The sequence below is a fragment of the Mastacembelus armatus genome, chromosome 4 (genome assembly GCF_900324485.2).
Source record: "Mastacembelus armatus chromosome 4, fMasArm1.2, whole genome shotgun sequence".
NCBI lineage: Eukaryota > Metazoa > Chordata > Actinopteri > Synbranchiformes > Mastacembelidae > Mastacembelus > Mastacembelus armatus.
Genome location: NC_046636.1, coordinates 22,186,106 through 22,207,985, shown reverse-complemented (window position 1 = coordinate 22,207,985; position 21,880 = coordinate 22,186,106). Strand labels below are relative to the sequence as shown.

At 40.2% G+C, this 21,880-nt stretch overlaps 2 protein-coding genes across 5 annotated transcripts in view; both read right to left on the bottom strand.

Moving 5' to 3' along the window:
* Positions 1 to 1,013: 1,013 nt before the first annotated feature.
* Positions 1,014 to 11,783, bottom strand: il12rb2 (interleukin 12 receptor, beta 2a). Its single transcript, XM_026305337.1, has 16 exons — positions 11,264 to 11,783; positions 10,809 to 10,933; positions 10,182 to 10,442; positions 9,294 to 9,417; positions 9,022 to 9,200; positions 8,511 to 8,653; positions 8,018 to 8,147; positions 6,247 to 6,320; positions 5,464 to 5,674; positions 5,044 to 5,226; positions 4,777 to 4,878; positions 4,462 to 4,608; positions 3,725 to 3,856; positions 3,134 to 3,230; positions 2,865 to 2,952; positions 1,014 to 2,781 (listed from the first exon to the last, which is right to left on the bottom strand). Exons 2-16 carry the CDS (start codon positions 10,876 to 10,878, stop codon positions 2,290 to 2,292), a joined length of 2,433 nt encoding a protein of 810 aa, XP_026161122.1. The 5' UTR covers positions 10,879 to 10,933; positions 11,264 to 11,783; the 3' UTR covers positions 1,014 to 2,289.
* Positions 11,784 to 13,272: 1,489 nt separating this feature from the next.
* il23r (interleukin 23 receptor) overlaps positions 13,273 to 21,880 on the bottom strand; it is a 12,411-nt gene continuing 3,803 nt past the window's right edge. For 3 of the 4 annotated variants that reach the window (XM_026305527.1, XM_026305526.1, XM_026305529.1), the window contains 13 exons: positions 21,146 to 21,269; positions 20,886 to 21,052; positions 20,597 to 20,733; positions 20,293 to 20,497; positions 20,089 to 20,171; positions 19,036 to 19,237; positions 18,738 to 18,941; positions 18,355 to 18,453; positions 17,996 to 18,151; positions 15,618 to 15,758; positions 15,352 to 15,439; positions 14,783 to 14,873; positions 13,273 to 14,424 (listed from right to left, as the gene is read on the bottom strand). In XM_026305527.1, coding sequence (XP_026161312.1) covers positions 13,774 to 14,424; positions 14,783 to 14,873; positions 15,352 to 15,439; positions 15,618 to 15,758; positions 17,996 to 18,151; positions 18,355 to 18,453; positions 18,738 to 18,941; positions 19,036 to 19,237; positions 20,089 to 20,171; positions 20,293 to 20,497; positions 20,597 to 20,733; positions 20,886 to 21,052; positions 21,146 to 21,269 — 2,348 coding nt within the window. In that variant the 3' untranslated portion in view covers positions 13,273 to 13,773. The remainder of the gene's footprint in view (positions 14,425 to 14,782; positions 14,874 to 15,351; positions 15,440 to 15,617; positions 15,759 to 17,995; positions 18,152 to 18,354; positions 18,454 to 18,737; positions 18,942 to 19,035; positions 19,238 to 20,088; positions 20,172 to 20,292; positions 20,498 to 20,596; positions 20,734 to 20,885; positions 21,053 to 21,145; positions 21,270 to 21,880) is intronic. The other variant, XM_026305528.1, reaches the window with a different exon arrangement.

Below are 21,880 nucleotides of genomic sequence, written 5' to 3'. Positions count from 1 at the left end.
TTACCGGCATATAATATTTCCATACATGAACTTTCATACATCTTTTTGCTGTCCAAGATGTTTGTCCCCATCAAAATCCTCTGAAACCCATTGAGCAAGAATGTGAAATGGTTGTTGCCTATCGCTGTTTTTTGTTACAGCAGGTTTGTGAAATATGTGAAAGATCAACAGTGGGTTGTTCCATGCCAGACCTTGCCTCCAACCATGAGAGGATACTCCTGTAAACTGGCAATCAGTCCACACTGTTTCAAAGTAGTCAGTAGTCTGTACCAGGCCAAGATAAGACACTCAAGGTTAATTGCAAAAATGTTGGTGCTGCAAGTAGAGGATGAAAACGTTTACTTGTGCTGACATTGAAACTAACATAGCAGCTGTGTAATTAAATCGAGATTGTGTTTTTTATGTAATCAGGTAAGATAGATATCTAATTTAAATAGAATTAGTGACTAGTAAATCTAAGAGAGGTTGCTGTTGAAAACATGAATGAAACTGGTTTCCAGTAGAACAAATATAACAAACACAACCAATTTCTAAGCACGCTGCAGACGGCAATGTGTATTAGCCAATCCACTACGGTGGCCCCCAAGGGACAAGGCAGATACAAATGTCAAAGTGCAATCAGTAAGGAGACACTGTAAACATATAAAAGTAAAAACATAAACATAAAGAACACAGTTAATCCAGAACATACATTCGAAGTACAAACAAAAACTCAAAGCCATACAAAAGCCCAATACACGTGTGGTTGCAACAGAGTACCGGTGCCCGCTACCGCCCGATCCACAAGCTAAGAAGGGCTGGGCCTGGTTAGTAGCTTGATGGGAGACCAACTCGGAAGATCAGGGACCGCTAGCGACAGGGACCGAGGTTGCATCAGGAAGGGCAGCCGGCGTGAGACTTGTGCCAAATCGATCATGCGGATGAATTGATCTGCTGTAGCTACCCGAGTGGGAGTAAGAGGAAAAAAAGCCCTAAAACACACTATGCCATAATTTAATACCTGCACTCTTTCATTTGTCTTTACCCTTTAATGATTTTTATTCCATCTTTTATGCAACATAAGAAGCGGCACATAATTTAATTGTACCCTGTGCAATGACAAAGAATTCATCCAAAAACACCAAAGTCCAAGCACAGACCACGACGCGCTGCCGAAAAAACGGATGCAAATCCAAAACTAAATACAGAAGCAAACTCATAAATATTATACAAACGTGCTGCAAATCCAGAAATGCAACCAACTGAAAAGTGTGTGCAAAAGGAAATGGGACTGGCAATACCGGAAGTACTCCGAGACACCTGGGGAGTGATGAGCTCCAGTTACCTGTGCTGATCGAGTTTTCATGATAAATGTTTGAGCTGTAACTCTTGCCTGTCTTCTGACTTGCAGCACATTTCTTTAATGTTTGTGCTTTGGATGAAGAAAAAAAGCCTGCTACCATGGACAGATATTTCAACAAGCCTATTGGCTGATAGGCCCTGAAACTTTCTACAGACAATACCAGACTTCTTAATCACTTTGATGACCCCCTGATTTTTCCTTCTGGGGTCACTGTGAGGTTGACATTTTTGTCTTCTAGTCACTGACAATGTAAACAGAATTTTAACACATTAAACTAGCATGTGCATTAACACCTGACAGCCATTATCCTGTTACCATTGTAATTGTGTGTGTAATTTGTCAAACATATGAAAACATTTTACAGAGAGTTTTGCAAGTGATTGGTTCTGGTCTTCAGCAAAAATGGTAGATGATTGGTTATTAGGCAGCCTCATATAATCTGTACTAGGAACAAATCAAAAGACACAATTTAATTTAATTTCTTTTTCCATAAATCAAGATTGAGGTGGCATAGCTAATGTGCCGGATGGTGAACAATTCTTATAATTATGTTGTTTTGACTTGACATGTCAGTACAAAACTGCAAGGTCTGATGGGATCTCTTTTAATTAGGGCAGGCAGAAATGTAAATTTGTGATAAAGCTGCAGTTCCTGCTGTGGTAATTCCGGTTTTGGTATTAGTGTGTGTATTGTTGTTTTGAATAGAAAACAATGGTAATGCATGAAATGAAAAGAAAATACATTCTGAGCCCAGGATCATTACTATGTGACAGCTCAGAATTCTGAAAATAAGCTGTTTGCATCACAGCTCTGATTTCAATAAGCAAGGAGGTAGTTCATACTCATTCCAGCAAGGTGTGTGATCAAAAAAGATGCTGGAACAGAAGAATCCAGTTGCCACTTCCAGTCATTATGCCAAGTCTATTTTGCTTAGCAGTGTTCTTGATTTAAAAATTGTTTTCACTTAAATTGCATCTCACCAAAGAGTTGTGGTCGCTGTCACTACAGTTAATCTTGACTGCATCCAGCGTCAGCTTCCCCCCAAAGGCTAGAGGCTCTATGAAAATGTTGTGACTGGGGAAGAAAACCAACATTTCTGCAAACTCCTCATTCTCCTGCTCCTCCTCAGACATAATTCCTGGTCCATGTGATGAGATGTAGTCAGCGCTTGTATTTGTGTCCTCAGAGGTATGCGTGTGGTTGGAGCTGTCCGAGTCTTGGGAGAAACTTTTGATGTACGTGGTCATGGGGTACAGCAGCGTGGCCGGCGACCCCTCGGAGCTCAGGTCAGTCTGAGGAATGTGCTGTGGAGAGACATTTGTAGGTGTGGATGTGTCAATGTTCTGCTTGGGCAACTCCTCAACGTCCACCAGGACGGGCTCCCTTTCATCCTCGGTTACACTGGGGTTACTCAGCTGCAGCTGGAGATTTATCTTACCCTGAATGGAGGGAGATCCAGGCTCAGACAAGCAACAATGAGTTATAGCATAGCTTTGATTTCTATTTATGTTTTCATAAATACCTTCTCCCGGGTACACTCTTTTGCCCATTTGCTGTTTGCAGGATCTGGCACAACATCGAGCATAATGCACTGGAAAAGCACCCAGAATCTAAGGGAACATGTGGAAAACTGCTGAACAATACTGCATGGGAACCTTTACGGCATTGTAAATGACTCATTTTTTAGTTTTACACGGCTTCAGCAGATGTATGGATGAACAAAAAACAATGACATGTAAACTTATTGCCTTCGCATAGAGTAAGTCCACGCAGAGTGGCTGTCTGACTTACCGCTGTTTTACTGTTGAACTCTGGCACAGACAGAAGAGAAACAGCACAATCAGAGAGATGATGCCACACAAGAGTAAGAAGGACAGTTGTGTTTCTTCTGCAAGAGTAGCAGCAAAACAGGGAGAAAGTGCAATATTTAAAGTTGGCCCTTCAGGTACAGTCAAAGTATTGAAAGAAAGAAAACGGCCATAACACAACCATATTGTCTATAACACTGTCATGCATCACAGCCTCACAAAAACCAGGACTGTTAATTAAAAGTGTTTTAGGTGATGAAACCTGCTCGATTTGACAGTTTCACAGTGATCCAGTAAATAAGACGCTACAGGCAGGAAACAATTATCTTAGCATAAAGACTGGAAATAAGAAGGAAGTGCTAGCCTGACTCTGTCCAACAAAATATCTAAAATACATAAATTCAACACATTATATAACACCAGTAAAAGTCAAACTGATTTTATGAGGGATTATATACTGGTATATTTCTTGGCAGGAGAATCCATTATCTTCTCATCTAACTTTATGCAAGACAGAAAATGGGCTCCCAAAATGTCAACCTATTTCGTTGAAGAAATTTGAAACAGTGCTTACGTTGAATGAAGAACTTGACCGTTTGACCCGCAGGGCCTTCTCCTTTAGCAGTCGACGCAGTCATCCACAGGCTGTAGAAACCTGGAGACAGGTCGTGAATGGTATACGTTCTCTCTGATGCTGGGATAGAATCTGAAATACACAATCATACGCACACAGCAGAGGTCTCATTGCCTGCAAAGGTTGTTGTATGATTGTCTGCACCCAGAGAGTAGATGCTACAAACAACCCCAGTGAAGCAAAAGTTTCAGCTGTTGTAGTTGTCAAGAAAAGGCACCAAATCTTATATTTTATTTCATAATGTGCTGGAGTCTCATTTATAAAACTCTACATAGAATCTACACTAAAACTGTATGTAAGTCGTGGGGGTGGAGGTCTAGAAAATGATGTTTTCTGGCGACCAAAGAAGCAGGATCACTAACAAGCAAGCAGTGTGAGTGGCAGTGTGTTTCTGCTGCTGTCTGGTTTGTCAGTCAGAATGGGCTGCCAGAACTTAAAGGTGGCCTGATCTAAAGGTACACTGTGTCTTTCGATTCCTTTATTAACAATTTGAAAATAATATCATAGAGAGTTTCATGGTTGTATTTCCAGGCTTAAACATATGATATATGCATAGTATTTAAGTAAAATATTACTTAAATATTATTTACACTGTGTTCTGCAGTTATTTGATGCTAGCCTGTGTTTCATCCAGTCAGCTATGACTGTAGTATAACCACAGATAAAATTGTTCTTACATGGCTGCAAGGATCCGCTATTGCTTTTCAAATAGATGGTATACTTGATGATACAACCCCCACGTTGATCCCTAGGAAGCTCCATCCAGGTCACTTTAACTTTGTTTCCTTCAGGCTTCTCTTGGACCAATGGACCAGCTCCTGGGGCTGCAAAGAAAGAGCAGAACCCAGAAAAACTGCTCAACAAGAAGGCTATTAAAAGAATATTTGAACCTATTTAAAACTCTATATTGCAAACACTAGTAATGACACTAGTAATATTCAGCTTTTATCATAACTCGGTGTAATTCTAAAATAAAGCGTCTCGGTTCTTACCTGACTCCATAGTGGCGACACCTGTAAATGTGGTCCTATTCACTGAGCTCTCGCTATAGTAAACATACACTGCTCCCACGTAGCACTTGAACCTCTTAATACCTGCATAAAGAAAAACAGTGGGATACAGCAGCATTTTAACAGAAGTAAGAGGTGAAACAATAGTTAAAAATGTTAACAAAACATGGCTAGTAGAGAACGGTCCGTCGCTGACTTTTCTTTGTCGTCTTATTTCATCTTTATGTACTTTAACTCCATATGCCTCACCTGTAATAACAAACTGTGTGTCATTCCTGCCTAGTCTGATCCATTTGAGCTCCTCCAGCTTGTGGCCCTCTGGGTACCATTCTAGCACATATGCAGTAGGTAGCGCTGCAGTTTCAGGCATTCTCCAGGAGATGGTGACATTGTCATTGTCTGCCTTTACTCGCACACCCAGAGGGGGCTTGGCTGAAAAACATGGAGCATTTATGAATACTTTTTTTTTTTTTTTTTTTTTTTACTGTTGCTGAATACAAGAGAGAATCACACAGACATCAACTTCCCCCTGGATTCTGTGTTACCAGTGCATCTGGAATCTCTCAACAAGACTATTTGCCAAAACAAAGAGGCTGATTCTTAATAATGAAGCGATTTATATATAAATTACAGATATGATTACATAAGTTTTCACAATTTTATTTTTACCTTCCATGTACCGGGTTGTAACTCTGGCAGGAGGGGAGATGCCTTTGGAGTTGCGAGCCCACACCGTCACATCACAGTTAGCACAGAATGGGACTGAATAATTCCTGGCGTTGCCACTGATGTTAGTGACATTTTCCGATCCAGAGTCTGGGTTGTAAATTCTGAGTTTGTATTCTATGATCTTCCCTCTTGAGATGGAAATGTTCGCCTCCTACAATCAGAGAGAAGTTTACTCTGATATATTTAAAGCAAAGACAAAAATGATGTGGCACACTGCTGAGAGCTTTAACCTGAGCCTGCGATTTAGCCATCTTCACAGTAGGCTCAAAATCAACATCACAAGACAAGTAAGACACATCATTTCTGTTCAGCTCCTCTTTTCTTGTAAACTGAAACTGTGGTGTCTGCCGCTGGGTTTCACTTATCTCTCTGTCTTTATGTGACATTAAACGACATTTGTGTGTGTGTGTGTGTATATGTGTGTGTGTGTGTGGTAGAGAGTGGAGACGTTCAAGTGTATGTGTGTACGTGTCACACCCCAGAAGTGGTCAAGAGTTGACCTTTACCTTGTGAAGAGCACAGTAGTGAAGCAGGGAGATCAATAAGTGTTACTATGGCTACAATACCACACGCCCACACAGACATGAGAGTGAGAAACAGGAGAGGGAAGGTGTGTAGACAGCAGACACTTACACTGGTTTAACTGTTCACCAGAGCTGTGTCAATCATCCTTTGGCACCATTCAGCAGTTTAAACTATCAAAAAACACCCATCTGAACTTACCTTCCAGTAAACTCTCAGTGAGGTGAAGTCAGATGCAGCTTCTGCGTACCACACATCCAACTCTTTTACAGGAGCTAAAACAATAAGAACACCAGTCTGTCAATACACTGACACTAAATGAAAGTAAGGCCGATATTTTTAGTGTTTTATTTTACTGACTAGAAATCGGGTGTTTTTTCAATGAATGAGTGCACCAGTGTTTTATTCAAGTCATCAGCAACCATTTGCACTAGTCTTTCATGCTAAAATGCTTTGAAATCCAACAGCGCCTTTCTAAATTTTCCTTTGTGAGCTCAAGTCTGACGCCAGTGGGTGACACTTCCAATAAACCTCCTACTCTCTGAATCAATGTCTACATCCACATCTGATTCAAAATACAAACTAAACTTGCTACTTTTAAAAGGACACATCATGGCAAAGATTAAGAGCGTTTTCTATTACCATGCCTATGTCTTCAAAATAAAAACTTTTTTTTTTTTTATTGTGTGACATGTGACAGCCCAAAAGGAAAGAGAAGGTCACTCCACCCGCAATTTGCCTTCAGTATTTAGGAAGTGGTTCTGAATAATAAGCATGTCATCTCTCTGCACCCCTGCATTGACCTGTCTGTACAATGATGAGCCAAGTAGTGAAAAAGTAGAAGTAGTTAAACAACCACACCGGGGGAATTCGTGTTTACATAGTGCCAAAGTTGTCTTATCTTACCTCTTGTATTTTTTTTTATCTTCTAGTCATGATTTTAATATCACTACAGTATGAAGTACTATCAAACCAAAGTAGTATCAGAATGATCATCTTTATGCTTTTATAATGTCAAAGTTAATTTAAGTCACATGGTAATGCATGTAACTAACACTTCCCTGTTGAGTTTAAGTGCAATTGGGAAACTGCAGCACATTTAACACAAGGAACTACATAATTGTTGTCTTTTACGTTTTATGGTCTGTTAACATAGTTTGTGATGTGTTTTACACACAGTGCAAAAATACTGAATATATCAGTGTCTAAAGGTAACAAATGCAATTTTAAACCTCTAAACTGAGTTGTATACTGTCCTGGCTTACCATCAGTGGCTGCCTGGAAGATCAGAGATCAATTCAATTCAATTCAATTCAATTCAATTTTATTTGTATAGCGCCAAATCACAATACAAATCATCTCAAGGCACTTTACAAAAACTAAAACCCTAACAATTTGAACTTCCTTCAACATAAAGTGTTACAGATACTGTTTACCAAAAGTGTCTTTCCACTATTTCTGTTGACGTCTGCTACTGCTGCTGGATGCTTGTGCAAAGTTCAGAAGCTGCCATTTCAGCATATTCTCAGAGTCAGTACCAGGCAGAGAGACCTGCATATCTTCACACAATCAGTACAACAAAGATCCTGCTACCTCACTTCTTTTACTCGTCTAGTGTAAAACACAATCAGACTCAATGAATTTATTATCATCTCAATAACTGCACAGGTGCATTTTGTTACTAATCACTAGAGGACTAGTTTTACTCTCAAAGCAAAAACCCCAAAAGACCCATTGCAGTGGCTTATAGATATGCGGTAGGCAGAACTGGTGGTGAGCTGATAACTGCCTCAAAACTCAAACAGAAGGAAATATTGCACCATAATCTGATATCTTGGACAGATAAAGTACCACAGAGATACTTTATTCAAATCTGTTTCAGAATCTGTAGTGCTTTCATTCAGTAAGTGCAGAAATACACAATACAAAATAGGCTCTTTCAGGAGCTGCAGGCTAATCCACAGTTACTTACCCTCCTCTTGAGTCCAGCTGGAAATAGATGTGCTCCACTCACTCCACAGGCCATTGCTAAATTTAGACCTGGCTCTGAAATGGTACAACCTGTAGGGCTCCAAAGGGGAGATGGACAAGTCCTGAACACCCTGTAAACCCATAAAAAAATATTATTTTTCATTTTAGCTCTATTGATTTAAAGGCACTCATCCATCTTCTAACTCAAGAGTTTTGTTTATTAAGATACCATTTATGACCACATTGTAAGAACACCAGATAGAGCACAAAAGGTCAAATTTCAGCTTGATTTTGAGACCTGTGCTACATTGTGCATTCACTTCTGCACACATCAGCCTGACACTCATATCTGTCTTGATATATGAATCAGCAGTGAGGTCTAATCAAACAGTACAAGTCTTAAAAGGATTAAGAAACTTTCTGCAATATCTTTTACAAGATCTCATTCAAAGTCCCCCAAATCTGGTCCATCCTGAAGTGTAAAGACATCTTACTTGGTCTCGATAAGCTGTCCATGTTTGTTCTCCTGTCTTGTATTGGATCTCCAGGTGTTGGGTCTCTACAGACTGCTTCACTTTCATGCTGCACCCCCGGGAAAAGCAATTGGGTTGGTGAAGAACAGGAGTTGATGGCATCACTGCATGGATCAATAGTCACCAGAGTGATCAGGTGTATTAAAAACAAAAGTCCTGAGCAAATGTCACAAGATAGGCACACAAGACAAGTTTTTGATGTTGCCTTTGGTCTAAAAACTGAAGATTTCACTGCGTCATTACATTAGTGGAAATGAGGATGCAAGGTGATTATCAGTCACCATAAACTTTAAATAGAGTGTATAAAAAGGACACATTTCACTGCAGAGCTGGTTTCAAACTCCAGTGAAGACATCCTTATTTTTTCATACTTCCCAAACAACTTGAAACTGTCATTACACATGACAATGAACACTGTGCAGAAGTTGCTTCACAAACTGGAGTCCCCACTTATGTGAGATGTGGGTCTTACCAATGTCGCTGAGTGTGAAGTTAATGGGGGATGACGCTGCATATCCCAGTCGATTCCCAGTCTGGGCCCACACAGAGATGAGCTGAACAGATCTGGACACACTGAAACTAACCGATGGTCGATCAGTTCTGTTACTGTGCAGTCCATCTTCTTTGTGCTTTCCAGGTACAGTTCTCACCCTAAAACACATAAAACCAAGTTACATTTGATAGTTTAAGCAAGATCACATTAAAACTATGCTATAAGATGTTTCCTTTCTTCTTCAAACTCACCACAACATTGAATTATTACTAAGATAAGTATCCCGTCCTCTGTTCCAAGTGCAGGACACAACTCCACTTTCTTTGTTTTTGAGTTTGCAGATGCATGAAATGTTTTTAGGGGGATCTGGTAGGTCTGAAGGACAAATAACACAAAGAAAATTGAATGAAACTAAATTAATGAGTTTTCTTTTAGTACTTGAAAGCCTAAAAATAAATTGCTTGCAGCACTGAGTTCTCAATGCAATATGTGAGGAATACTTAACTCTGAAGTAAGTATTTAAACAAAGTCAAACGAATCCATAAAATGCATAATGTGTAATTTCCTAGTGCCATCATGGATGAATGGAAGGTTAAAAGTGTCGTTTCAGAACAAATTGCATTAATCACATTGCACACATGTTCTTGCATGCCAAGCTTGTTTGAACTCCCAAATTAGACACAGCTCTGGGGCCATGATAAGCAACTTATTGCAGATAATGTTGACACTTAGCTGCGCCCAGCCCACAACATTTTAATCAAGTGTACTGTAAGTAAAGAAGAGAAAGCAGAACCAGGTCTTTTTACAGCTCATGTGCATTCAAAAGTTAGAACTCAAACCTTAAGATGGAAGTTTCATCTTAAAATACAATGCACTGTAAAACATCCACTTTTGTGTCCATTTACAGGTTCTGAATGAGCATAATGGAAGCTAGGTTTAGTGATCTTATCACTATTAAAGCTGCTGGCTCATGCTAAATATACATTATAGTTAGACTATAGTGTGGTACATGGTAAAAATCTTTAAGAGTCATCTCATTTGACATAGAATAGTCATAGAATAGATCCATGAAATCTGTGCAGGACTGATGTTTGAGTTTGAGAAAAGAATGCTTTACTGTTGCTTCACTTCATACTCACATCCAGCTGAGATATCCAGTCCACAAGGGTCCAGTGCAGGACTGCAGTTACACTTACAGCTATATGTTCTGTTCTTGGTAATGTTCACCACATTAAAATATATAGTTGTTGAATTCAGTTCTTTGTGGCTCTGTAGTGTGGGTGGATGGTCGCTGTACATGGAACCCTTGCATTTGCAGTTAAAGGTGCAGTAAATTGTAAAGCTGGAGCCTCGCTGCACCACAGGTCCAGCACTGGACCAGATGGAACAGGATTTCTTACCTAAAAGCAGAAATAATTAGTTGTGCAGACTGTAATCCAATGTTCAATATTATCTAAAGAGATAGACATGTCAGTGTGACAGATTATTACTATTTGTCGAATTTGGGGCAAATAATCATCAATCATGCATGTGTATATTTAATAAAAGCATGTTTTAAGAATATTTAACGATCATTGATAAGCCACCACATCAGTGAGAGCCAGCGGACCAGTTATAGACAAAGAATCAGGGTATTTATAATGGATTTCAAGAAAGGTTTATCACGTAGACATCCAGCATATAACTTTCCAGATAATATGAAGAAAAATGAGTAAAACGCATTTTACATGTCAGCAGTGCGAATGTGCACAGTAATCTGAGTTTACCTGCGCAAAGCTGCATGACCAGCAAAGTAAAGGCAGTGAAGATGGACCATGTCTGGGACATTGTCGCCATGAGTCATCAGTAACTGCCTTCTTGTAAGTCTCTTACATTGTAGCAGGAGTTTAACCTTAAAATAAGCACAAGTACACACATGCATTTGATGGGGTTATGTCTTTGAAATGAAAAATAATAGTAATAATGACAATCCTAATAATCGAAAGCTTTTTAAAAATGTATTTCTTTACTTCTTCTTCTTTAGTTCAGCACTTCAGGACTCTCCCTCCTCACTGCAAGTGTTAACAAACTTCTCTGTATTGTCTTTTTATATTAAATTATTTATTTAAGCAGAGATGCGTGGACAGAGGCAACGAGCGCCAGACTGAACTGCAGCTGCGTTCAATCAACTCTAATGGTTGGCGAAGAAAAACAGAGAGAAGTAAACGCTCAATATACTCACCGAGACATCGTATCCCTGTGGTATATCGGCCTGTCTAGCCCTTTACAGCTCTATCCGTGATCATAAGTCGTCCTAAACATCTTTATTTAGGACCGTGCGTCCAAATTGTCGTAGTGGCAAAGGAGACTCCGCGCTGGCTCCGCCTCTGGCGTGAGGTGAAAAACTTGAGTCACAGACTAAGTCGCAGTTCATTAGTGAGTCCGGGCATATGGAATCAGTGCCACAAAGTATTATTCTCTAAAATATCTAAACTGTATAAAGTAATCTACAGTTTTCCTCCAGTACGCAGGCTGCTTCAGTTTTTGCCATTTGCATTGTCTCCTTATAAAATTAAATGTAAGGCTCTCCTGTTGTACTTTTAAGTTCACACACAAGTACACAGTTCCTTCTTGTAATCTGGCCCTTTGGTTTTCCACTGCACATGAAAGAGGTTGGAGGTGCAGGTTTGAGGCTAAGTATTTTTGAGTCCCACACAGAACATGTGAGGACTGATTCCCTGTTCTGACATGTTGAGAAAACCCTTCAGATTTAGCTTTAGATAAAGCTCGTATCAAAGGAGGAGTCGAGAACCTAGAGAATCATTTTCATCATATTTTCCACACGGCCCAAGTCTCTCACACCCTCGATCATAACCCCATGTGGTGCAGTGGGGGACTTTCCCTCACAGTTGCAGCACATTTTACCTTTACATGTTCAATTACAGTACAGGGCTCAGTGCTGATAACAACAGCATTACACACGCACACACATAGACACAAAACATTAGCAGGGGTGAACCAGACTCTTGGAGGTTTCTTACAATTTCAGTGTGTCAGCAATGGAACAGCCCTGAAATTGTGATTATCAAGGAGGAAGTGAGACAATGCTCAGGAAGTCCTAAAAAAACGGTGTTTAACTGCAGGTGGTGCATGTATCAATTGGACTTCAGTTTCAGTGGCACACCAAGTACACTGTGAGCCTTGTGGCAGGGAAACCCCTAATCTCAGATTATCTGGGTGTGTTTTGGAATAATCTCATGCTCCATGTCACATCACTGTCACACACAGTGGCTAACAGTGAAAACACAGGTCACACCCTGACAGTAAAATAAGATCCAGTTTTTTTGACATGGTACAGTAGTTACTGGCATGGACATGATGATGAGTTATAGCTAACTTACATTTGTTAAGGTGGTTCATCATGTTGATCACCATCTCAGTTCAGCCTGTAGAGCATATGTAAAGTCTGGGGTGTAGCTGTTAGCATGCTAAGCTGGAGCTTTTGGGAGTGGCATTTTTTTCCATTAGCATTTTGTCATAATATATATATTGTCATAATGGACAAGTAAACACATTGGCCTGTTGTTGGCATTAGTTGAAAAGTCAGAGGATTACATCACAGTTCACTTTGAAGATTAATGTCAGCTTCGTGGTGACACACGAGCAGTGATTCCTATCCTTTTTTGGCTTTTTGCAGCTTCTGCTTGTGAGCACTTACTGTGCAAAGGTTTTAGGCACTAAAAACACAGGTGATGCTGTTAACATAAATGACATAGTTTTTCATTTTATCAGTTAACATACAAAGTGCAGTAAAGGAAAGCAGATCTAATCAGTACTTGCAGCCCTGCCCTTTGCCCTTAAGCCAGCACTAGTTCTCTCTGGTTTGACCTGCACAGTTTTCTCCTGGTACTTTGCAAGTTCATCTGTAGATTCAGGCTGTCCCAGTCTTTCTGTCTCTTCATTTGATCCCAGACTGACTCCACACTGCCTACATCGGGGCTAAGTGGGGGTCAGACCATGTGCTGCAGGATGTCTGGTTGTTCTTGCTCCTGAAAATAGCTCTTCATGAACTGGAATGGATATTTTATGGGCTTGTTGTCCTGCACAATGGGATGCACTATGAATCTGGAATTAATCAGATACCTTATGGTGCTGTGTGATAGGAATCTAAAACTGAACTGCCCAAAACCTTTACACAGTATTGTACATGTGGTGCCACAATAACTATGGTGAATAATCTGAACACACTTATTAGATTGGCATTTTATTCATTTATCGTTAGCTAATATTAGCTAATAGTTACAGATAATCTGAAGCAGCTTTTTTTCTCTAATCACATAAAGTCCCTGAGGTCACCACATGGTGAAATGGTGCTTGAATGGTCCACTTACCCTGGCACATCCAGGGTCGTGGGGTACAACTTGGACAGAACACCGGTCTATCACAGGGCTGACACAGAGAGACAGACAAACACTCTCAATCAGGCAACTTAGAGTCACCAGTTAACCCAACTCCAACCTGCATGTGTTTGGACTATGGGAAGAAGGCAGAGTACCCACAGAAAACCCACATAGGCACAGAGAGAACATGCAAACTCTATACAGAAAGACCCAAAGGATTCAAACTGAGAACCTTCTTGCTGCGAGGCGACAATGCTTCTGTTTGATCCTGATTATGCTGCCCTGCTTGAGTAATGCTTTCTTCAAAATCAGTTTAGTAGTGCAGCTTGTTGTGTTTTTCCCATCACTCCTGCTACCTCGGTGTGTGACAGAGTCTAATGCTCCTGACTTCAGCTACCTGAGGGAAGTAACCAGCAGTCATCATTGTGTCACCTGTACACTGAGATGAACAATTGTCTGCCAAACCAGGGCTTGTGGTTTTACACTGCTTTAACTCCAGAGAGGCAAAGTCCACTGTCACATCATTCTCAGTCCCCCTCCTCCCTACTGAGACCTTATTAAAGACAGGAGGAGATTTAGGCCACAAAAGGCCACTAACAGACCTGAGAGTAAGTCCGACCGGTGAATCTGAGAAATCCACCTCCACACTGGACAGCAAACCTCCCAGTAATTCTCCAGATACACTTGAACATCTGTCCTCCTCCACACTTGCTGAAATGTCCTTCTGCTCCTCTGCTGTCTCTTCCACCTCCTCTCTTTGGGAAACCACTTTAGCAATTTGGGGTTTGTAGCTGACATGCTCCAGCTGGCAGTCAACAAGCATTGTCCCAGAATCTGATGTTAGTAAAGCTGTGTTCGCTGTGGGTGGTCCTGATTCTGTGTGGGATACTTTGACATGGATGGTAGGGTATGCATCGTCCCTCTCCTCCCAAGAGAGCAGACTGATGGGGGACAGAGGAGGATCGCTGAGAGTGGAGGAGAATGACAGTTCTCTTCCATCCTGCTAGAGACAAAAAAATAACAAAACTGAAAAAACAAGGCATAGTTTGATATGACTGACTCACCCAAAGCGATGCATATGTGGTAAATATGTGGGACAAACATGCATCAAGTTTCTTATTTTCATCTGCAGCGGCTCATAAAGTTGTCATCAACAAAACAAACTAATTCTAGACTACAAACTATTTTTTAGAATATTTTTAAAAATTATGCATTATAATTCTGCTCTTGCTGCTTTGTCTCTGTGGTCGCTGCAGTTTCTAGCTGTTTCTGTTTTGGTTATTGTGTGAAAGTAGTTCTCACAAAAAAAAAAGGAAGCATGAATGTCAACACAGTTGACTTGATTAGCTTTTTTTTTTTACCTCCAGCAATCTGATTGCATTACTGTTTCCTGGTTTTGGCAGGTTTTCAACAATCCAAGCAGGTCCCCAGGATACGCATTTCTGTTTGATCCTGAGATAGAAAGACAAGTGGGTTTTTTGTATTCAGGGTTAGTGATGACAGTTAAGTGTTCACATGCATTACATTTACAGACTTACAACAGTGAACAACTAATTCTGCCACTGAAACATAGCAAGCACATTTGATGGTAATGTTGTAAGGCATGAAACATATAATCCTTTTTACCACAGCCAAAGATCTTTGACCACAATTAGTGCAGTTTTTGCTACATGGTTTATGTTCATTCTAATCATTTGAGTTCCTGTGGTGTGGTATTTCATGTAATCTGCTATAGTGGCATTCTGCCTGGTTACTAGTAAAACAAAACCTATGTACATTCAAAATCAGCTGCAGGGAACTGAGAAACACAACAGTCATGGTTATCCTAACAGAAAACTTTCACTATTATTAGGTGATGCATTTTGTCTGTTATAAGGTCTGCTATTTTCCATGACACAGTGATAGATATTAAAACAATACAGTGTAATACCTTTTCCTCACACAACCCCAGCACATCAGGTTGCCTATAACTGCTATGAAGATGGTAATGATGAGAACAATCTCAGTCACCAGCCCAACTAGAAGAAGAGAAACACACAGTTTGGCAGACAGTTTAGTAGACAAGTCATGACAAAGTTAAGAAAACAAAGCTTCTGTGCACTAAAATGAGGAATTACAGCCACAGCTACACAACTACAGGCTTAATAAGTTGTTTGTGGTTTTAACGAGCTCAGAGCATGGCAGCAGGACACTGACCCGCAGGGGCTGTGGGCTGAGACAAGACCTTGCTTGCCCGTGGTCCTTCTCCTGCCGAGTTGGATGCAGTCAGCTGCAAAACCAGAGCCCCTTCAGGACAGTCCAGCCTCATCTGTCTGGGGCTGGAGCTGGAAACCGTCACTGGAGAGAAGAAAATGAGACTCACTGTTTTCTTTGTTAAAGCAGCACAATTAGCAATTCTTTTCATTTTTAAACCTGCTATAACTGATGGAGTTCAGCTACAAAGCAATATTTTTATTCCTTTGCTGTTTGTTTTCTGGCCACATGATAAATGTCATTCAAATATTCACTCTAGTTTAGTTTTATTTTTGGTACCAGCCCCTGAGAAAAGTATCTGGCTCTTAACTTGGTAAATATTTTACTATGTTCTGCAGCTAGACGCTACCTTTGTCTGCCTCCTGGTTCCTACTGACCAAGTAGAGTACAGTGCTTTTTTACAGCCTTTTCACTGGCAAACATTTGCCTGCTGCAGCTAAAAACTTGAGAGCAGAGACAATAAACCAGTATCATAAAGTTGTGGGTCAGAAAGCTAAACAATGAGCTGAAACTCACTACAAAGTGCCACTATGAAGAGCTGCAGTCTGAGGTGATACTTCTTTCTAGGTTCCTCACTGACTGACCTCTTTCACACTGTCAAACTAGTTTCACATTGTCATTTGAGACATTGTTATGTAAAAAATACTCATTGTGACTGTTTTAAGGTGGAAAATATGCAATTACATATGAATTAGTACCTTCATTGAATTTAATTTCTATAATAGTATTCTTCACTGCTGAAATCAATATGAATTTTGAGACAGTAAATAAATTCTTGACCTGGCCAACTTCTGTTTCCAAAGTCAAAAATAAACATTCAGTCATGGACAAGGAGTCTACTGAAAAACTAAAATGTGACATCTCCAAATCCATTACAACTGGGCAAACCCCTGAACAGCTTCTAAATGGACCTATTGGTGATATCTTTTTTGTCAATGAATGTGAATGTTGGAAAATGATCAGATCTGTGCAGTTTTATTGTTTTATTTGCTAAAAACTTCAGGAGGGCCTGTGAGTATGTAGATAAAAATAATTAGCATTTGTTAAGTTTCATGGCTGGAGGTGTTTTCGTCAATGTGGTGCAGCCACAATTGCTCCAAATAGAGTCTGACAAGGACGTATGTTTGGACATATGAGTAAAATTGAATGATAATATATTTAAGTAATTCAATGCAGAACGAGAACAGAAAGAGGAAAAGGCAAGCTGTCTTTACACTGAAATTCTAGAAATAGTGTGTGAGGTGGGTTGGTTAGAAACAGCCTTCGTGGTTGCATGTGTGCATACAGCCACATGGCTTCCTGTTGGTGGTTAGAGCCAGTTCTAGAAAAGTCTATGATTCACTGACGACACTGCGAAAATGGTGGCAACCAAAGCAAACACCAACGTGCTCACCATGAACACCTTATATACCACATTATAATGTTCTCAAACACATATTCAAACAAGCAGACTGGCTTAGACAAAACTCCAAAAAACTTCAACTGTGTGATAGTTTTCTGATGATAGCTGTTACACTTCACTGGCTCTGTTGTCTTTTCATTTAGGTATTGAAGGCAATGCCTCCTTTTGGCTGTTGTGTGAAAAAGTCAATAAAAAATTCATCACAAAACATAATCAACCAGCAGTTTAATGCTTGAAATTCACCTCATTACTGGAAGTATGAGCAGAAAAACCCTGCTGATGCAGTGAAGCTTTGTGGGAGGGGAGTATCAATGGAATGCTGGCCACACACTTTTCGCTATATTACATATAATGTATGCGTACTATTGCATAAATGATTTCCCACACGTGTGCACAGAAACAGGCAGGCTAGAAAGCTTTAGCCTGACCATGGTAAAGTACACACATGAGAAGAGGCTTAAATGACAAAGCACGCCTTTGCAAGAACAGGAAATGACTTACAGCAAAGTTGTGTTTCCTACAAACTCATCATGTCAAAGTGTAATTTCATCATGAAGGAACATGTTAAGATCCACACATTAGAAAAAGCAGCTCAGTCACTATGGTTTGCAGTTTAATTTAAAGGTTAAGATCACCTAAATTATAAAACAAGCACATTTTGCAGCCATGAGTTTTGTTTTTTTTTAAAATATAGTTCTCTCAAAATTCTACTGCTGCCCCAAAACAACAGAGGTGACTTACACTTAGGCGATTAACATAAGACAAGGTGAAAACCTGAAATCTACAAATATGTGTCATTTTTTCTAGATAAAAATATTAAGGCAAATTAATTTTCTGTCACTCTGATTCATTAATTGTTTTGCCTTTATTTGCAGTAAGAAGACAAACACATACAAGAGGACACAGTGTAACTGCTTACCACTGAGTTCAGTGTTGCTTGAGTCCAGGGTCTGGACATAGATGGTGTAGTTTGTGATGAAGCCTTTCTGCTTGTCCACAGGCAGCTCATCCCACTGGATCAGGATCTGCTGAGCCTCGTGGACCAGCACCTTCATATAGGGACCAGACACTGGTTCTGAGACACACAAGGCAGGGTGAGGATGATGGGTCTGCACTGCACTGAGCATGTATATACTGTATGAGTATGGATATACTGTATAGTTTCTGTGAATTGCTCATGTAAGTATGCATACAGGCTGTTGAAAAGTGTCCATCTGTACATTTAAACCAGTGTAAATAAATGAGTTTTTGGGTACATGTTGAATCTATGAATCTTACTCTGTTCTTTGAGGTAGACCAGGTCAGATGATGGAGCACTGACTCCTCTGGTGGTCACAGCATACAGAGAGACATTGTACCTCACACCTGCAGTCAGACCTGAAACAACACAGGACAAATAAACAACCTGAATTTACACATACTCGGCTTCATTTATAAATATTGCATTTAGCTATATCAAGAGCATCAGATAAACTTTAATTTTTTTACTGAAAAGATAAACACAGCAACTAGTGTAATTCACCAAATGCCCACAAGAGGTCACTGCTTGATATCTCAGTTGAATCCCTTATGTTAAAACATTTTGTGGGTCTGTTTCATATGATGCTATACAAAGTCTTGTTTTATTTCATGTGTGTTTCTGTGCTGACTGTCTTCTGTACCTGAGACAGATGTACTGTTTGCGTCTTTGGCCAACTTTTTCCACTGCAGCTTTGCTACAGGTACACTTGTCCACTGTATCACATAGTGCAGCAGTTCTCCATGAGGTGGTGACCAGTGTTTTGTCCCTGGCCACGACCAGGAGACACATACAGTGTCATCATTCACTGCAGGCGCCAACTCCTTCAGGACAGGTCCAAACCCACCTAAACAAAAAGCATTACACTTTGTTGGACCCCCTTACAGCTTAGTCTTGATTTCTTAGATTTGGTCTTCTATTTTGTGTTTGTATTTGTGCACCTGAGTGTCTAAGCGGCACATTGGCAGGTGGAGATGTCCCATATGAAGTGACAACACTGACGCTGAGGGCCTGAACCGCTGCTGGTACCTGAACTGAATACTGGCTCAAAGCTGCAGCACAGGCCACATGCTGTTTCCGGCCATTAGCCAGGAAGATCTTGTACTGCTGCACTTCTCCACTGTAATCGTCTGGAGATGGCGGCTAGGGAAGAAGTCCATCCAACGCAACAGATTTACTTTGTCTTTACATCATCTAGTATCCATTCATCCATCCATCCATCCATCCATCCATCCATCCATCCATCCATCCATCCTTCCATCCATCCATCCATCCATCCATCCATCCATCCATCCATCCATCCATCCATCCATCCATCCATCCATCCATCCATCCATCCATCCATCCATCCTTCCATCCATCCATCCATCCATCCATCCTTCCATCCATCCATCCATCCATCCTTCCATCCATCCATCCATCCATCCTTCCATCCATCATCAATACCCACTTATTCCTATTTAGGGTCACAGGGATCTGCTGGAGCCTATCCCAGCTCTCTTTCCTTGTCATCTAGCATTTTAAAGTAAAATTTTAAGTCATTTGGGAAGTAACACTGTATTTACTTTCTTGTCAGAGGTTAGAGGTTAAAAGATACCACTGTCACATCTGTAAATCTAATATGAACCTGCAGCTACCAGAGGGAAACAGCTAGCCTAAAGCTTAATGATTAATATATATCTCCTTTGTTCAATCCAGACAAAAATGAACTCTGTTAGAACTCTGGTATTGTGCGGTTTTTTTACCAGACTATTTCTTGTCTGGGTGAGTTTGGGGAGTCACGAAAAAGCCATTTTTACCATAGAGACATAACAGGTCTTTTTTATCTAACACTAGGCAAGAAAGACAGAAAGCACATTTTTCAAAATGGAAAAAGACATTATGACCAAATGGATGCATCAGAGTTAATACTTTCTGGTATTTAGTGTAGCTTTCTAGCACAATGAGGCAGTACCAATATAAAAGCCAGAGTTAATGAATAATTTTCACATTACCTTCCACAAAACAGTCACTATCCGCAGCCCATTTGTCCCATGGTTGCCAAATACTCTCCACACTTGTAACTGCTGAGATGGACCTAATGATAAGTTTAACCAAAAGATCTGGGCTGTTGCATGAGTGACAACAAACTTTATCACAATCAGATTGCCTTTGATGCGTGATGAGTAATCATTTTGAGGTTCAGGTTGTGAGCTTGCCTTTTCCAGGGCTTCGCCCCCTCACAGATTGGCTCCATTTGCTGCAAAGTAACCTTTCGCTGGAGGTCAACCTGGGCGTGATGTTGGCATAAATCAGTCCGGATGATGAGTTACATGCTCTCATCTGGAACTTGTATTCAGTCAGAGGTCTTAGGTTGTCCACTCTTATTACACCCTCACCAAGCACTGTTCCCTCTTTCACTTCCTAAAAAAAAGCAGGAATCTAGTTCATTTGCACACAGTTTGCTACAAGTTGATGTAACAAATATCCATAAAGCTACTGTGAGTCATAATATCACTTTACCCAACAGCCATTATCTGTGCAGAGCCTGATGGAGGGTCTGAGATGTACTAAGGATTCTGTGGTTTTCCACTGTAACATAGCTGCTGTGGAGCTATTTCCAAACTCGATCTGCATAATATGAGGAGTCTCTGGTATCACTGCAATACAAAAGAACAAAAATGAATTCTAAGTGAAAACAAGTGACAATGATCGTGACTATAGAACATGACAGTTCCCAAGATGACTCACTTCATAAGAAAATAGCTGATAATTCATAAGATATGTGTGTTTAGTGGAAGCTAGAGCTTACCTATATCCTTTATACACAGGATGAATGGATCACTGTGTGATGTCCCAAAACGGTTGTAAGCAGTGATGATCAGGTTATACTTAGTGTTTTCATCGAAAATTCTTCGTGGTATGGTGATTTCTTCAGCATCCTGGGTTTGATGTAAATATATCTGAGTCCCTTGTTCCCTGATATTAAAACATGTTAAAAATCATATATATAAAAGCATATAGAAATCATAAAACGCAACAGCTTCATTTGACCCCAGAGTAACACCATACCTGCTGACAGAAATGTTGTAGGTCTTGGGGAGGTGTGTTTCCTGTCCTCTCTTCCACGAGCAGTCAATAAAATCTGAGCTCCTTGTCGTTTCACAGATAATATTTGCAGGTTTATCTGGAAGGACTTGAGAAAAAGATAAAAAGCATTTTCAAAAGCAAATCATGATTATTTTCTAAATGCCTACTGAGAAACGCAAACTAATATTAGCTCTTTATATTTTTGGCACATTAGTCCTCCCACAGTTTTGGTTCCACATACACCCACAGTATGATGAATCGAAACATGCAGCTCATTGATAAAAAGCATGCTCTAAGTTTTCTTCCAGGAGAATTGGGGAAGTTGTAAATGTACTGAGCTCAAAGGGCAACGGGTTCTTTTTTAAAAGCAGAAACATTAAAACTTGTTTAAAACTTTAAAGTGGTCACCATAGGTTAAACTTCCCTTCTGATTAATCAAGCTTATGATTTTTTCAGCTTGCACTGTGTGTAATACGAACACATATATTCATTCGCTTATTCTGCTGTGCCACCAGTCCAAACAGTGAGTTAAAACTGTGTTTCTGTGTGAATGCTTTCTGTTTTATTCGTCCTGTCCGATCAAATAAGTTTGACCAGCTGTGACTGCTGTTAGTTAGGTGAGATTCATTCAGGGACATCACTCAGTCCAGGTTGGGAAAACATCATCTCAATGTATTTCATCATTTCAACCACTGTAAATGTTCTGACTGCTCTGAA

What these genes read in the sequence shown, in the direction of transcription:
- il12rb2 (XM_026305337.1), bottom strand. Translation starts at nt 10,878, where the DNA reads ATGGCGACAATGTCCCAGACATGGTCCATCTTCACTGCCTTTACTTTG. An exon ending in CACACAGTTTGTTATTACAG is followed by an intron (nt 4,879 to 5,043) that starts GTGAGGCATATG and finishes TTCTTTATGCAG; the next exon opens with GTATTAAGAGGTTCAAGTGC. An exon ending in AAGAGTGTACCCGGGAGAAG is followed by an intron (nt 2,782 to 2,864) that starts GTATTTATGAAA and finishes CCCTCCATTCAG; the next exon opens with GGTAAGATAAATCTCCAGCT.